The sequence below is a fragment of the Lonchura striata genome, chromosome 3, assembly GCF_046129695.1.
Source record: "Lonchura striata isolate bLonStr1 chromosome 3, bLonStr1.mat, whole genome shotgun sequence".
NCBI classification, from domain to species: domain Eukaryota; kingdom Metazoa; phylum Chordata; class Aves; order Passeriformes; family Estrildidae; genus Lonchura; species Lonchura striata.
The window spans coordinates 103,253,975-103,271,453 of record NC_134605.1 but is presented as its reverse complement, the minus strand read 5'-3'; the positions used below and the strand labels follow the sequence as shown (position 1 = coordinate 103,271,453).

The 17,479-nt window shown below is 41.2% G+C and overlaps 1 protein-coding gene across 2 annotated transcripts; it reads left to right on the top strand.

Annotated features, from left to right (window-relative positions):
- Positions 1–8,086: 8,086 nt before the first annotated feature.
- NT5C1B (5'-nucleotidase, cytosolic IB) lies at positions 8,087–14,455 on the top strand. Of its 2 annotated transcripts, none has more exons than XM_021525360.2 (6): positions 8,087–8,250; positions 8,355–8,522; positions 10,986–11,115; positions 11,592–11,714; positions 12,388–12,572; positions 13,591–14,455. In XM_021525360.2, the coding sequence occupies exons 1-6, from the start codon at positions 8,119–8,121 to the stop codon at positions 13,927–13,929; spliced, it is 1,077 nt and encodes a 358-aa protein (XP_021381035.1). In that variant the 5' UTR covers positions 8,087–8,118; the 3' UTR covers positions 13,930–14,455. The 2 variants fall into 2 exon arrangements, with proteins under 2 accessions (XP_021381035.1, XP_077638570.1); XM_077782444.1 differs by having other exon boundaries at positions 11,529–11,714.
- Positions 14,456–17,479: the final 3,024 nt, after the last annotated feature.

The following is a 17,479-nucleotide window of genomic DNA, read 5'->3' as shown; positions in this document are numbered from 1 at the left end:
CTGCCTGGATAAGAAGACATGCTATTTTTATTTGATTAGCATAAATTGGAAGGATACTAGAGAAGCAGTATCTACAGAGATCGATATGGGTAGGCTTTTTATCGAAAAATTAGCAATAAAGTCAGCTGAAAAGAAATTGAAGATACAAAGTAGTATTCAAAGTTTTGAGTCAAAAATAGAAAGAAAGAAAAATTGCATTTATTTACTAACAGTGTGTATTGCAATAATGTGTCTAGGGGGTGAATTCAGGACCAGCTCAGCCTTCTGACTAAACAGTTGCATCCCAGCATCACACAAATCCTGATTTACGATAATCCTCTGAGTCTCTGTGAGCAGACAGGGCAAAATAAAAGGACATGACTGCACATCACAAGAACATTCAATGCACTTTAATTAAAAGCAAAAGCTGGCAGTGGCTAGAACTGTCACCAGAGAAGTGACAAATCTGAACAGGCCACTGGGACATGTCCGGGTCTCTCCAAATGCTACACTTAATCCAATCCCCCAGTGATTCACTGAGTTTAAATGCATTAACAACCCTTCCTATCAACTTGTATAACCTCCCTCATGCCACAGATCACCGAATTTCACACAGTGATATACATACAAGCCCAGCAAAAGGACAAAATGTATATTTCAGATGAACAGAAGCTACTTGTTGAGTTGTGCTTACACAGCAACAGGCTGCCAATGAGTAAACCTGAACTGATACTGCCAGGAGCAGGCACAGCAGCACCGGGCCAGCCCAGGCTGTACAAACATCTGCCAGATGCCCTATGCCCTTTACTGCTGCCACATTGGCACTCCAGTACACAGTATAACTACTTTGAAGACCCTTTGGTGAAGTTCCTTGGATAATCTTTGACTGTAGTTCTCACAAGCTCTCCATCTTTTGGTAAGTCTGTAGCTTCTAGCTTTGGAGCCCTCCACAGAGCTTGCCAGGCAAAGTCCTACAGTACCTTTGGAGAAACTTGTTGAAAAGTCTCAGATTCAGAGGTCTGGATTCATTCCCCCACACTGTGCCAGCATTACACACACACATATATTTGCCAAAGGCATTGACCTCAGCTCTCTGTGTGAAAGAGAAGAGGGTGCAAGTTAAGCCTTCACTGCAATGAACAGTCTTCTACACATACTTTTTTTTTTCTTTACAGAGAAAGAACATATTGAATACATCCAACGTGGAAATTTTCTGTACAGGAAGGAAAATAGGATGAAAGCTGGACAGTTAATGTCTTTTCTTCAAAGTCAGGAGCTGAAGTTGATAACATATTTATATCATCTATGACCTACTGAAATTTCATTGAGTGTCTTTTCTGCAATTTTACAACACCACTTAAAATGAGGTATAGCACCATTTAAAATTATTTTGTGATATAGGTATTTACTACTAAATTGTAGAAGCCTCTGACTGGAAACATTACTTTTATATTTTTACTGGTGTTGCTCTTGTCATTATTGTTATTTTTCCACACTCTCAAGAAAAACATTGAAAACAGAGAAATGTAAACACTGCTTTAATATAAATAATACAACTTGAAAGTCACTTTCAAGGGAATTAACAACAGGCTGCTGAAGTGCTCTCTACCATGATGCAAACACAGCAGGAATTGATGAACGTGTCTGAGGAATGTTCAAGTTGCTAAAACAAAAGAAGAAACCTTAGCAGGAGGAGATTTTGAGTGTGGGTCTCACCTTCAGTTGCAGCTGAGTCCCACAACCTCAGCTCATAACCCCTGCACCAGGAAATTCCCACTAGCAATCACACCAACTAGGTCAGCCCAGATTTCTTGGCTCTGTGGGGGCCAAGTGCAGGAGCGGGACTGAAACACTGCACTGCAAATGCACGACACAGCAGCACAGCTGTGGGAAAGCATGTGGGGAATGGCAACTGTGGGAGCCTCACACTTAATGCTTGAGCTTGGAAAGGTCTGCAAAAATAATCTTCCTTCTACTGAGAGGATTTGAGAAGGGAGGAGGGGTGTCATATGGGGAGCACCTTCCTGTGTGTTCCTACAGCAGCAAACACAACAGCTCCCCGATGCTTTCTGAGGCCCTTGGAAACTAGCACAACACAAACAATAACACATTATCATTGCTTTTAGTCCTTACCTGTTTTCTCCCAAAAGCTTTACTTGCCAAAAGGAGGGAGGGGACCTGAACCAGAAATGGGCTACACATTCCTTGGAAAAAAAGAATCACATCGTAACTCAAATAACAGAGATGTTGTGTACAGGTTGCTGACAGGTTTGAAGTCATAGCTTAGAGAAACCCTAAATCTTCCCTTCCATTTACACTTCTGGCTCCTCTTTCCCCATCAGGAGTGCTGCACTAATCACTTACAATCCTATTTTTGGACCTGGGCGGTAACTGTGCAGCCAAAAGCATCTTGCTGCAATTAAACTTTGTCTCCTTTATTAGTAGGTATAATCACATCACCCCACACCCCTTGCTTGGAGAAACTGGTACATTTTATGACTATAATCCTATTCTTCATTACCTAGGAGATTGTAGAAAGTGTATTTTTTTTTTCTTATATTCATAAAGAGACAAACAAAAGCTTGTTCTCAAGGACAGCAGCAGGATGGCTGGCTATGTAAACAAAATTCCTGTTGCCCAGTCTGCTCTGTAGGTGAGTTACACTGTGGGTTAAGGCTCAAATGAAACTTGGTATGTGTGAAAAGAGGAAAGGCAGAAGTTCTGGTTTTGGAATGCAGTGGATCTGTTTATCCAATGTGTGAATAGCATCAGTGCAGTAGCAGTCAGTGGATGATTCTGCTCCATCAGTGTCACTCTGGTGCACACATTGTTTGATACCTTCCTCCAATTCAGGAAATGGGTGGGAAACCAGTTTGCTTGAACGGGTTTCTCTAAACGCCCTGGAGCAGCAGGAGGAGAAACACATCTAACAGACTTGTTTGTTCTCCCCAGTTTTAAAACTATAACTAGCACAGTGCAATAAAGATTAAGCAATACCTTTATGGTAGTTTTGCACAACCACATTAAAAAAAATCTAAGAATCTTTTTTAATACGATGTCCTCATTAAAGACTTTAACCTAATTGAATACTTAACATGAACCCTCATAGACAATAGCACAACTAAACCATGGGTATTTAATACAGAATATGACATGTAATTACCAGAGTGAATCTTAGAATAGTTTAATGTCTTTTGTTATGGTAAAATGAATCAATAGGGTTTCAACATTTTGGTTTCAGTCTTGCACAAACACATCCCTGTGTGGAACTGTTTGCGTGACTAGACCCTCCATTAATTTCCATTAATAAAGAGATAATTAGTGCATAATGAAAAATGTTCAAACAACTGTCTCTATTATAGAGAACTGAATCTAAAATTTTTCATGATATTCAACTTTTTATTCAGTAGGATCTTGGAACCCCAAAGGGTTTGTATGCACAATTTATCTACATTCCGTCTCATGTGTGGTTGTTTTGCAATGCAAATATTCTTCTGTTTAAGCTTGGAATGGGGACAAACCTTTCTCCAGCTCATTTTTTTCCCCCTTTGTGCTAAGTGCCTACAGGGTGATACCTACAGAGTGTAACAAAGTCAAATCCTGAACAGCTGAACCTGTTATTATTGATATGGTTATTGTCATTTGTCTTTGTTTTTATTGATACAAAACTTCACTAGACTTGACTTTACTAGAGATTTGTTTCGAACTCAGAAAAAAGCCCCACTATATTTTGATAGCATATGTGCCTTATTTATTGCCTTTTCTTACCACAGATTTTCAACAAGACTTCATTTTTGTCCTATTTGTCATAGTCCACATTCATTAAAAGATGGCTAGGACTGCTTGCTCACTGAATGCTTCTCAATTCTCCCTGTGTCAAACTACTAGATGGAGCAGACATATTCATCTTTGGAGATAAGACACCATTTTTCTGCTTTTTTAATTAGCATCTAGGTAAAAATAATATTTTATCTGAATCTCACAATTCTTCTTGATTTGTTTAACACGTCACAGTTATGTGACGAGTCTTTCTTGGGGGTAAAGATAGGTGCAAAAATTATTGTTCAGAGCAGTTGGAAGAGATTTCAGTTCTAAAAGTTTGGTTACAGTTATATTTTTCTAGGAAAAAATATATTAAGTCCTTTAAAGAGAAGAAATCTCCCAAAAGCCAAAGATAAAATTTGGCTGCTGATTTCCTTCTGAGAAGATTAAAGATTAGAATTAACGTTAGTAATAAGGCAAGTGAAACTTGTATTGCAATGATTAAACTGGATTTCCTTGGGAAGAGAGATCACGGCTCAGCAAATCTTACTGAACATGCCTCTGAATTTGTGCTGGATTCAGCTTTCCTTGTCACCTGTCTCATGAATATTGGAAGGAGTCATGCTTAGAATGATGGAGGTGGAATAGACCATCTAAGAACAAAATATCTGTATCGTTAGGGAATTTATGTGGCTGTTGCAAATGAGCATATTATTAAAGACCATAGCAAAGCAATGCCAGGGGAAGATGAAAGGCAGTTGCCATAGATTGTAATGTGATGCCACAGGTTTTTGCATTCTTGTTTCCTTGCACAACACGGAGGGTGGAAAGTGGGAGAAGAAGAGAGAGAAAATGAAAAATATTCTGCAGAGGGACCAAAAGAAAGTGTCATGAGATGAAAAAGGAAAGTGAATACTATGATGCAATACTGAAGGTTTCTTCAGCATAAATAAATGTGTCTTCTAGGCATGATGCGGCTTCATATGCACATCTTTGTCACAATAGAACTGCTTTTTTATTTCTGCCTGTCTTAGAATAAATTTGATAGCAGCAGGCAGGCAAACAAAGGAATATAGACTGCCTGAGATCCACATTGAGGATTTGTAGAAATCATGTAGAAATGTAGAAACACATGTAGAAAAATCAGCTGCTAACTGTTTTGTAGAATCAGTTCCTCAATACTAGGATTGTATTAGAGGTGTTTATACTATCTACAAACAGAAGGATTTTGCAAATTATTTATCTGGCTGGCAGATGTAATGTGGCAGTGTTATTACACATTTTGTCATGCCAGGTTGACTAGATCAAAATCATTCTCAGGTTCCTTCCTTCTGCGAACACCACATTCATGCTACAGGTCTTGGCCTCTCAGCATGAAAAGTCACAATGCATAGATGAAGTAAAATTCAGTGCAACTGCTCTCTGAAGTGACCCTGGCATGACTCTGGGAGAGTTGGCTTCTAGATTCTATATGTTTGTGATATAACTAGGCACACTACATACTGGGATCTATATATTTAAAGAGAGATAACATCCTTCCAATAAAAAAAAAAAATCTTGTAATTTTGCTCTCATTATTTAAAATATTTGGAAATATTTAATGTCTTTCCAAATGGAAGTAGGTATCAAGAGAAGAAAAAAAAAAAAACCCTACAACTTTTTTATTATTTTCAGTAATGCAATTTGAGCTCCTTCTTGAATAAGAACATATAAATCATTCTGAGTGGTTGTTCTTAACACAGGAAAAATATCAGCAGGTCAAGCAGGGGGACTTTCTTTTTATTTGAATACTTGTAACAGACTTCAGAGAATGTGCATGACTAACTATAAAAATGCATATACAAAGATAGAAACACAAATTCTTTTTTTTTTTATGTAAATGCCCTACAAATTAATGCAAGATAACAGAAAATTCCTTTCCTTCCCTTTCCTTTTTAGCTTAGCTCAGAAACCACAAAGTCATTCAGTTTTGGATCCATTCCTATTTCTCAGACTCCCCAGGAGGTTTAGTGAAAGCAAGACATAGCTCTTTCCTGGAACCCCATGGGCATTACTACATGTTTTAGATGTAGATAAGGCTGCTACACTCTGCATTTGGAAAGTCAAGATTTCATTTATAAGGTGCTGAAGCTGGAAGGCTTTCATGTCAAGCCCTCAGCTCACAATCTCTAGCAAAAGAGGAAATGGAGGGTATGTCAGCAGCAGGCAGCCAAGCACAGAACAGAGACATGGCAGCTCAGTGCATATGTTCACACAGCTGAGTGCTGTGTAGAGATACCACGTGCGTCTGGCAAAGCATTTCTGTTAGCATAGCACTGCTTTCAGCAGCAGTGCATCAACAGCACTGCTTGGGCCCAGCACCAGATTATCATCTTTTACGGTTTTAGATGTCTTGCATAGATTAAAAGGAGTCTTCACTGTGTGATGACTCTTTGCTTGGGTGGAAAGGAAAGGGGGTAACAAAAATAAAAACCAAGAATGCTACTGAGGATCTTTGATTTTGCTCCTGAGTAGATGAAGGGTGGTGGGGAACACACAACAAGTAAGCCTGGGTGGAGCTCTGTAAAAGTATTGTCCCATGTTCACACAGAGATCAATTCAGTTTTGTAACCACTAAATAATTGCTTCCTGATTCCTCCTGTTCTTTTGCCCTCTTCTCCATGGGCAATGTAACCAACAGTTTAACTAGGAATTGTCTCTTCTTGGAGATCATCTTCTTAGACTAGTGCTGAAGCCTCTGAGCAGGACAGCGGTGGTGACTGGGACTAGGAGCTGCTGTTTTGTGACTTGAACCCTTTTTCCAGGTCAGCCTGGTTGCTCAGCCTGATCTCACTGCATGGAGGGGAGCAGATGTGGCATATGACATGCTACAGGTCTGAGCTCAGACATGGAAACACACTCAGAGTGAAATAATCAGGATAAAATTCAACAGAAAAAAGCACATTATCAGTAGCAGAGCTACTAAAATTAGGTTTGTTCAGATTGAAGTTATGCCTTTTGCAGCTTCCCATGACAACAGCCACTACAATGATCCTAACTTGTGTTTTTACATTTGTTTTCTCAATGCACTGCTCTCAGTACCTCTCCTTTGACCTCCTCTTTCCAGCTCCCCTCCTACGGTCAACTCCCATTTCCTCTAACCTCCCCATTTCCATCACTTCCCCATTTCCAGATCCCTCCCTGGTTAGCTGGACATCAGGCAATGTGGCAGATTTGGAGGTGGCAGATCAGGCAGGCAGTATTTTGTTGATTCTCATTAAACATTTTAACAATTTAAATCTCTTTGAGATCTTTATCCTTCTATAAAATTTGTTTGCAGTTGAACATCACTGGAGAAAGACGGACAGATGGTATAATCACATAATCCTTTCACTGGGAAGCCACATTTAAAAAAAAAAAAAAGAGGGGCAAAAGTAATAAAACCATCCTGTTTCTTTTTGGAGACTGGATGGAGGCAGAGAGATCTGGCAATCAGATACAGATTATGTAGTGGTCAGGGTTGGAATCAATACTTAGAGTCTTCATTCAATATGTTAAAGGGGCTTTGGATCGTGATCACATGTGCTATGACACAGATATAACTATGGGTCTGCTGGGCCATATTGTGTACTGGTTTAGGAGAAAATCCGATTCCTTCTTCACTTTCCACTCTCTCCTGCAGTTTATCAGTGTGGGAACCTTTGCTGTGGTTCAGATGGTGATCTGCAGAGGCAGAAAGGACCATTTCACACAGCTGTATGAGTATTAGATGCTTCCCATAGCTCTGTGTGGGACTCTGGATTTTAGGACCACCCCAACCTCGTACCAGCATAACAGTTTTTGTGGGTGTGAACACACTCTCAGCCACGCTGCCCAATCGCTCTTTCTTGAAGGTATTTTCCACGTGGCACAAAGGACCCAAGGCCACAGACATCGAGCCCATTGTGATTGCTAAAACATATAAGATCTCCTGGGAATTCGTCGCAGTTAACATTAAATCGCTTAAGCCATTGCAGTTAAATGACACATCTGTAACGCTGCAGGTAGCCGGAGTGCAGCCGCGGGCATCGCTGCCGAGCGCTGTGAGGGCAGCGCGGAGCCGCGCGCGGCGCGGCCGCCGCAGGTGCCGCGAGGGCGGCGGGGAGCGCCGCGGCTGCGGCTCCGCGCGGCCCGCGCCGAGGGAGCCGCTGCGGGCGGGCGGCGCCTCGGCTGTGAGGGCCGGGGCCGCCGGGGCCGCTCCTCTCCGGAGGACAGCCGGACCGCTCCGGGCCGCGACCCCGGGCGCGCACGGGGCCGGGGAGAGGCAGCGCCGCTGCCTCGCCCGCCTGGCCGGGGCGGGGCAGGGGCGCGGCCGCTGCCGCCGCTCCCCGGCCGCCCGTTACGGCCGCGGCAGGAGCCATGAGCGGCTCGGGCTCGCAGGAGCCGCCGCCCAGCCGGACGGCAGAGGAGGACCGGCAGCTGGAGGCCGAGCAGGACTGGGCGGCGGCCAAGGCTTTCTACGACAGTCTGGTTACCCAGAGGCCGCGGCCGGTGAGTGCGGGCGGGCCGGGGGTTGCCGGGGGTTCGGGGCTCCGGGGGAGGTGGGGCCGGCGCTGAGGGCCGCGGGCCGGCGCTACCCTGCGCTCGCTCCGCAGCCCAAGCCCCAGAACGCCATCACGGTGGCCGTGTCCTCCCGAGCACTCTTCAACTTGGTGGAGGAGCAGCGGATCTACGAAGAGCAGGGCGTGGAGAAGTACGTGGAGTACCAGCAGAAAAACGAGAACGACATCTTGAAGCCCGGACCGGCATTCTACTTCGTCAAGGTAGCCAGGAGGCGGCCCGGAGCGGGTGGCCGGCGGGGCAGGAGAGCGTGTGGGCGCGGCGGGGCGTGGGGGATGCCGCGGGGCCAAATTTCGGGAAGAGGAGGAGCACGAAGCCTCCTGCAGCGGGGAAAATCCCGCCTTGGGGAGATGTGTTTGAGAGTTGTTCTCCCAGCTCGTCGCGGCGGGGCTGCCCGGGAGCGTCCCCCGCATCTCTGCGCGCCCTGGCCCTGCGGCCACCGCTTCTCTCCCCTCTCCCATTCCCTCTCCTCCTCTCCTGCCCTCCCCTCCCGCCGCCGCTAATGCCGAGCGCGGGCGGCACAGCACGTACTGCTCGCGTCACCGGGACCGGAGTGGTACCCTCAGCATCCCGGTTTGTATCCCGGCTCACAGCGCCACATCCCAGGTGTGGGTAAGGAGCAGCCTGCTTTTTCCGCTGGACATGGAGCGTATGAAGCACCTTTCCTTTTAAGACTGTTTCAGACACGATACGCCCCAAATGTTTTTTGTCACATCCTCCTCCTCCCCGAAATCATCCCATAACAAAACAAATAAAGCAACTCAGTTCCTCTCCCCACCAAAAAAAAAAAAAAAAAAAAACCCAAACAAAACCCAAATAGTGGATGTTGATTTTAATTTATTTTTCTCAGCTTTAATTTTTTCCTTGCTTTTGTTGTCACCCTGGAAATTGTTCTTGAGGACCAGCAAAAGAAATGGAGTCCCTACTTCTGAGTCAGGGTTTAAGAAGAGCTGAAATGGAATATTTTGCTTTCATTGCACAAAAAAAACCCAGAGAAATAGCCAAGGAAAACACCCTGTAGCATGGAAACCAAGTGAAATTACAGAAAAGTAAAAAAAAAAATAAATAAAATAAAATAAAATTTTGAAGAGCACAGGTTTTAGTAGGACCATCTTGAAAAAAGATTGTTTATAGTTACTTTTATTACAGTCCATTGAGAACTGTTTGCTAAGCTTTACCAAAAGGACTTCAGAAAATTAATGAAACCATAATTAGAAATCATATTTGCTGACATCAGAGTTGTTGCAGAACATTTCAGGTTTTAAAAGTAGATTTTCATTAATTCAGTTTTGGTCTCAGGAATTTAAAACATTTTCTTCATTACTCACTTTATTAACATAGTGGAAAAAATACTTATGTCAATACCCATGCATGTAAATATAGCTATTAGCAGCATTAATGGCACAAGCACTGTAAAGGTGTTTGTAACATAAAAGTGTGGCCATAAAATAATTCACTGTGCACACCAGTGAGGGCCGACTGACTTGGGAATTTACTGCATCTTTTCCTATATGTAGCAGTCCTGCTAGCACAGTTAGTTTTTAATGTTAGATTTCAGTGTCAAATTTACTTAGATTATAAGCACAATTTGACTCTTTAACTGCTCATATTTTGGAAATCAGAGCTGTTAGCTATGCCCAGGTAAATGCAACTTGATCTCTGTTATGCCATTTTTGTTTAAATTCTTTATATTACTTAGTCACAGGAATCATAAGGCTAGAAGAAATAATATAATTTTTTGTTTATTCCCTTATTGAAATGTTTAAGATACTAACTATCACAGACCAGGGTGTCTTTAGACTGCAAAGTATAAAGACACTTGATGAAAAATGGAATGCCCTCCTCCACTCACCCTTATTCTCTAATAATTTAAGAAATTGCCTGTCTAGTAGAGTATTAATAATAGAAGTGAGTTATGACCACATACTAAGATATTTTTCTAGGCCTTACACTAGGCTCCAACTTAGATTTTTCCTAAGCACAGTTCCATAATAACATAGCTTTGTAAAGTGAGAGTTCCAGAATTTAATTATGAAATCTGTGGTTTAGTTCTGAACAACTAGCCTGACTTTTTAAAGCATCTTAATAAAAATCACTCTAACTTGCATTCATTTGATGATTCATTATTGATTTTGTTGCTGCAATCCCAAAGAATTTCATTCAAAGGTCAAAATGAAGTTCTAAAGAGGAGAACAGATGGATACAGAGAGCAATGAGCAGATGAAAGGTCAAGGAAATAAGAATGCCAGACTGTGGGTATAACATGCCAGCCAATTATCTTTGAAGAGCTCTCAAATAAAAAGTTGTCTCATTTATTGCTGCAATTAGAAACTCAAGCTAATCATGCTGACAGGATATGATTTTGTATTCATTACTTAAGGATGGTCTTTGACACCTGATGACCTGAACTGTGTCAGTAAATCAGCAAAAGTAAATTCCATAGCTCAAAAAAAAAAAAAAAAAAAAAAAAAACCCAAACACTTCCTTTCAAATGAACCCAGTCAAATGGTTGCTGGGGGCAGCAAAGCAGAAGGAGTAAAAGAAGTTCAGCAAGTTAAACTATCAGGTATTTTACACTCTCCTTCAAGCTAATCCTATCACTAAAACTCCAGTGACTAAGAAAGAAGGCATACTTGACTGTTGACTTCCACATTTTCAATCTGCAGGCGCTGGAGCATGTTAATGTCCGGCTTCTCGAGCTGTACCCTGATGATGAAGAACGGTTTGATATTGTCCTGATGACTAATAACCATGCCCAAGTGGGAGTGAGACTCATAAACAGCATCAATCACTATGGTAAATAAAAGAATTAGTGATGTGTAGAATTGCCACCTGTTACATAATAATATGAATTAATTTTATTCTTCCTGTTTTGACTTTGGGAAAAGCAGCTTCTTGGATCTTTATTTTTGGGTGTCAGCACAAGTGAAATAGTATTAGAATTTGATCCAGTGGTCTAGATTTGTCAGGTGTGAACCATAACTTCTGAGAAGTCCTTAAACTTTTTCATATTTGGTATCTATGCTCCCTACACATACATCTTCACAACAGTTACTCTGTTGTCACAGAGGGAATTTTTTCCCCTAAATTCTCAGTGAGGATGGGCTGATCAAATACTGTAGTTGTTTGAAGTTGTGTAACTTGTTGAAATTACAATGAACGTATTTTCTTAAGTTTACTGTAGGCTAGGCTAGTGTACCTTTTCGCAGGTTCCTTTAACATCTTTGAAGTGTCAAGGCAGAGCTGCACCCTGTGCTGTTCTCTTACTTTAGGCTTAACAATTGAACGTTTCTGTATGACGGGAGGAGAGAGCCCCATTGGTTACCTGACTGCGTACCTCACGAACCTGTACCTCTCAGCAGATTCTGACAAAGTGCAGGAAGCTATAAAAGCAGGTTTGAATTGACTTTCTTTTGCTATCTGTTGATATCTTTTGTTGTCTCGTTGAGCTTGTTCAAAAAGTATATTTATTGTGTGTCTTTCACAGAAATTAGTGCTGCTTCATCAAATGCAGGAAGTCACCACTTTGTATGGTGCAGGCTCATCACTTATTTTTACTCAACCAAATAAAATCATGTAATACAGTCCCTCTCTGACCCTTCGGCCTTGCTGATAGCAATAACTTCAACACCCTACACCTTTGTCTTCTCCCCTTCAAAAAGAAACAAGACTCCCACCTCTATTCAGCTTCTGTTTGAATCGCATCATCTCTTTGATACAACTTTAAAAAGCAACTTCTGTGCCCCCTTTTTGTTAAAAAGTAACAAATACTTTGATTGAGTGGTCTCCTTGGGATTTCCTGCTTTTCTCTCATTTGCAGCACAGTTTGGGAAGCAATTTATATAGTCTTACACAAAAGTGGATAGAAGAATGTCCGGGATGTTTTGGCAGTGGGACAGCTTCCATGCATTTGTGTTACAGAACAGCCAGCTCTAATTAGCTTTTGTGATTGGTCATGTTTACCATATATAAGGGTCACCACCAGTAAGTTGTTGGAAGCAAACTGCTGATGGTTTCCTGACTGACTTTGCAGGACATACTAACTGAGGGTCTCTGATCTATTTTCAGGCATTGCATCAGCTACGATGTTCACTGCCAACAAAGACGTTGTTTACTCGGATACACAGCTGAGGGTGGCTTTTGATGGGGATGCTGTTATCTTTTCTGATGAATCAGAACAGATTTTCAAAGAGCAAGGATTAGATAGATTTTTTGAACATGAACAACTGAATGAAAATAAGCCTCTTGCACAGGTTTGTATTTCTTTAATTTCTGGTTTAAAGGGAGTTTCCAAAAGATCTGATGACTTTATTGCTGCTGTATTTCTCCATTTCCCCAGTGTGGATGTGGTTTTTGTGAAAGCTGATGCCCCTATTTGTTTCCTTCTTCAAAGATAATCTTTAAAATGCATGTTTCACATAAAAGGGGCAACCATTGCAGTCCTTTTACCAGGCCATCATTGCAGTCCTCTCTCATTTCTGTGAGAGAACTCCATATATAAGACAGTCACTGATAGTTGTCTTTTAATAGTATCATTAGAAAAAGAAATGTTAGTACTGATTTCCCTGATTTTTTTTTTTAATCAGACTGTAGGTAATGTTAATTTCAAGCACTGAGATATTCTGGTTATTAAAACAGGATAATATCTGCTTATTCCCAAGCAGAGCTATGCCATTTGTCTAAAACCACAAATATTTTAACATTCGCTTAAACTGAAATAACAATTCTGCTATTGTTAAAAATAGTGTAAATTCAGAGTAAAAGCTTTGTTTAGGAAAGTACTGGACAGTACAATATATTGCAATTTGAACAAAACTGTCATTTGCTTCTAATAACTGGGGTATAATATAGTCATTAGTCTGAAAAGAGTTAATTGATGGCTTTGTGTTTAAATTGATGTTAATTGATGTTTTTTGTGCAGGAAAAAATTACAGCTCATGGTTCATAGCAAAAAGACTTCTGTGTTTTCAATGAACATTTTATTAAAGACTGTAATTAAAAAATAATATTGTAAGAGATCTTGTAAACCTTAGTGAGAATTATTTTCCCACTGATCCTGCCACGTAGTGTTATGGTTTTAACTTTTTGCCAATGTGTGAATTCCTAGTGAGAGTGGAGACCCATTTGGAGATGTTACATATAAAATTTGTGGAATAGCACAGCATTAGGAAAAGGAATTCTCTGTGTAACTGGCAGTTGGGAAGAAAGCAAAAGAATTATTTGGGGAACTGTGGGCATATACTAAATATGCTTCTGGTATTTCATACTCAGGGTCCTCTGAAGGGTTTTCTGGAAGACCTGGGGAAACTCCAGAAGAAGTTCTATGCAAAAAATGAACGATTAAATTGTCCTATAAGGACCTACCTGGTCACAGCCAGAAGCGCAGCGAGCTCTGGAGCCAGAGTGCTGAAGACTCTCCGTAGCTGGGGTCTGGAGATTGATGAGGCACTTTTCCTAGCAGGAGCACCTAAAGGACCAATCCTGGCGAAAATCCGCCCTCACATTTTCTTTGATGACCAGATGTTCCACATTGAAGGAGCACAGAAATTAGGCACAATAGCCGCACATGTTCCCTATGGTATTGCTCAGAAGTACCAAAAATCTACATGAGTGGAGGGTGCCATTAAAGATGAGGTTCTTAACTCAGCCAGCCTCTAATTACCAATAGTTACATCTGAAAACCTCTACATTTTTGTATTGTGAGCACTGTGTCTAAAGATTTAACTTTTGGCTAGGACAGCCTTTAAAGGAAGTGTTTTTAATAGAGTTGTTTTAATATAATTCTTAAGGAGTTTAGATTTTTTTACCTGTCTGTATCTAATACTATGGTTTTGATATTAGATTTGTACTGTTTTTATAGCTTGAGACATATTCTGAGAGACAGAACAGTTATATTTTATCTAAAAAACTGTTGATGGGTTATTTATAAGAAAATTCATTCTGCAATGCTGGTTCTTGACAATCCCAAAAGCACAGTTTACATATAACTGTTTACCTGTTGGTGGTTTGCTGGTTAAATATGTGTTCAGTAGGTCTGTCACCACATGGTTTTGGCTTCTAGTAAAATATTGATGCATTTGGTCATGTTTGCATTATTTTCCTATATTGCTTTCTTAATAAAGCTGGCTTTACAGAACATTGTCATTTTTCTATGTAGAGGTTTTAGCATAATTTCTTAGGCAGAGTGTTCCTGATGTTTAGAACCAGAAGTGACCACTTTCAGTCAAATCTGAGAGCTAGAGGTGTCACCTTGACCCAGCATACTTCACAGAACTGGGCAGAAGTCTGACACGCTGTGAGTATCTTGGCTGAGACAAAGGCTGAAGCTTTAGAGCATGCCTTCATAATACATAATCTACCTGGAAATAATGTTGTTGATAGAACTACTTTCTTCTTAACTAGATTCCATTAGGATTTGAACAACCATTCTGTGAGCTGCGTGAACTTAGTTTGGCAACTTCTGATGAGTTTCCAGAGGACAGGTGCCTGTTGCTGCATGACTTCATCTTTACACCATAGATCTATTCTTTCTCTTTTATGCTAAATTCCTGTATCTCATTGTTATCCATGTAACTAAGCGATATCCAAATGACACCACTAACATCTGTCAGGTGGTGTTTGTTCTCTTTCTCTCCCTAGTGGAAGAACTAACCTGGTTTATTATTTATTGTCATATAGTCATACCAGAAGAGACAAAACCAAAAGAATGTACTTTGCAGTGGAAGTAGAAATGGTGAATCAAGCTTGTCATAATCTGTGGTTCCTGGGGGAATTTGGCCCAGAATCTCACGTTAGCCTCTGAAAGTTTGGTCTCCTCTGTCCAGATGAACAGTCCTGTTATTGCAGAAATCTCCACTGTATTAATTATGGTTTCCTTCCCAGGAACATAGGCGATCATTTTAATGTTCTGGGTCCAAGCCACAAAGTTCTTTGGAAGCAAAGGCAAAAGCCTTGATCCTGCATGAAACACAAATAGAGACTCTTGGAAAGGTTTCCAAGTGTTCACACCAGTATGTGATGTTGATGGGATGCACTGCAGATTTCTGGTGTACTTGGAGCTTCATATGTGCTAAAGGCTTGGTGCCCAAAACGTATCACATTTCCCAGCCCAGCCAGGAGGTGAAGAAGACATGAATTAACTGAGGCCTGGTCATTGTCTGCCAGGATGGGATAGAGTTACCAAATGGAGATTATGAAAAATGTTATTAGCAGATGTTTTTATGTGAGAGATCAGAGTCCACAAGGAATTCAGAAATATTCCTTAGCTTTGGAATATAAATTGTGTGTGTACCTTTACCACAAAAGCATGGCTGCAAATTTCAGAAAGACCAGTCCTGCCTTTTTGAAGCAGAGCATGTATTAGCTGGTTTTCATCCATACATTGTTAGAGCTGTAGAGACTGGGTGCAGGAAATAAAACTGGCATTTGACTCTCACTGAACAACTACATCTTGATAATTAAAAGGTTAATGGAATCCTTAATCCCTATCAGAGTGCAGAGGTGAGCCTCATACCTGACAGGCCAAGCATGCAAATCAGTGAATAAACTGGAAGCCAAGTCATGTGGTCTGTTATGTTTACCTTTATTTCCAGTGAACCATCCACGTACAGCAAGAATGAAACCTACTGGCCAGGACACCAGAGCTTCCGAGTCTTTTTTGATCGTGCACACAGTACTTGGGGATTCCCTCTTGCAGTGGCTTCCTGACAGCACTAAAGCACATGTAAAAAGTGTTCACAAATCTACATAGTAGAATTTACATTCTTAGTGACAGAATTCAAATTGACATTAAAGTTCAGGAGCTGATGCTAAGGCCCACAATCACTTTTCCTAAATTAGTTGAGCAAAATGCTCTTAAATGTTTCAGATCATACACTGTCTTTTAATTGTCAGGCAACAGTCCCCGGGCTCGATGGCTGCTTCTCTGCATATCCAGCTGGCAGCATGGTGGGGGAGTGGAGCCTACTAGTTCATGCAAGTACCTTCCAGACTAATCTGGATGTTTGGGGAGAATCAGGCTTGCCAAGCAGCCTCTGCCTGTTAAAATTATTTTCTTCTGCTCCAAGGCACAGCTTGGCTAGTGGACCGAAACAATCTTTTTCAAGAAAATTCTGTGAAGTGGGGCGGGAGCTGAGGGAAAGTGTTTTCTATTTTTGTAGACATAGAAGAGAATTGTCTCTTAATAGCATTCCAATCCACAAAACAAAACAAGCAAACAACAACAACAACCACAAAACTCAATAAAAAATGTCTTGCTTGTCACGCTCATCATGCTACCATGAGTTTATGCCCTCGTAACCCTAAGCCAGTCACAGTTAAAACAACAGAATTTTTTTTTTCAGTAAGGGAATATAAAGAACTGTCTTTTATCAGTCTGTTTACAACACTGGAAGACAGACTCATGAAAAGGAAACTGTCATCTTAGAGAAAATCTGGAGGAGGATTAGTAATAACACAGATGAATTGTGTGGAAACAGAACTCCGTCAGGGGAATCCAGTTCTTGTTCCCTTAGTATCCAGGTTCCTGCACTGCTTAAGAGTCCAGGAAAGACAGTAAGACAAATGGGAATGTCTCCAACTGCTACCAATCCCTGTGGAGAAAAATGTTATAAATAGGATTCTGAAGGTGTCTACAGATTTTTGCTTTACAGAACATATTCTCAGAGTGTGTTAGATATTTCCCACCAGCTACCAAGACAGCATAAACCAATGTTCCCAGTTCCTCCCATCTTTAAGACACACTTTTAATTTCCAGGCTAGCATGTTATCTGGAGGAGCCAAAATATAAAGTATTTCAGATTAAAAAAGTTGGAGATAGTCATCATCACATGTCTTCCAACATGCCTTTTGAACTGTGGTCTTTTCTAAGGATGTGGGATTCAGAGGGCTCCTACATTCTGAGGAGGATCCTCAGGTACCCTCTCAGGCTCCTCTGCCAAATCCTGTAACCTGCACTGGCCTGCAGTACTGCTAAACACAACCTTGAGTGCAATAGAGGAATACAGAAATCTGTGGAGCAGGTCAATGTCAGAAGAAATAATTTCCAGTTATCATGCTCAGTATCTGGGACCAACATCTGGATGCACACATCATTTCTGCCTACATGAGCAGCTTCTGATCACCACGAGTTCCTGAGCACAGTGCTCCTTGCACTGAAGGC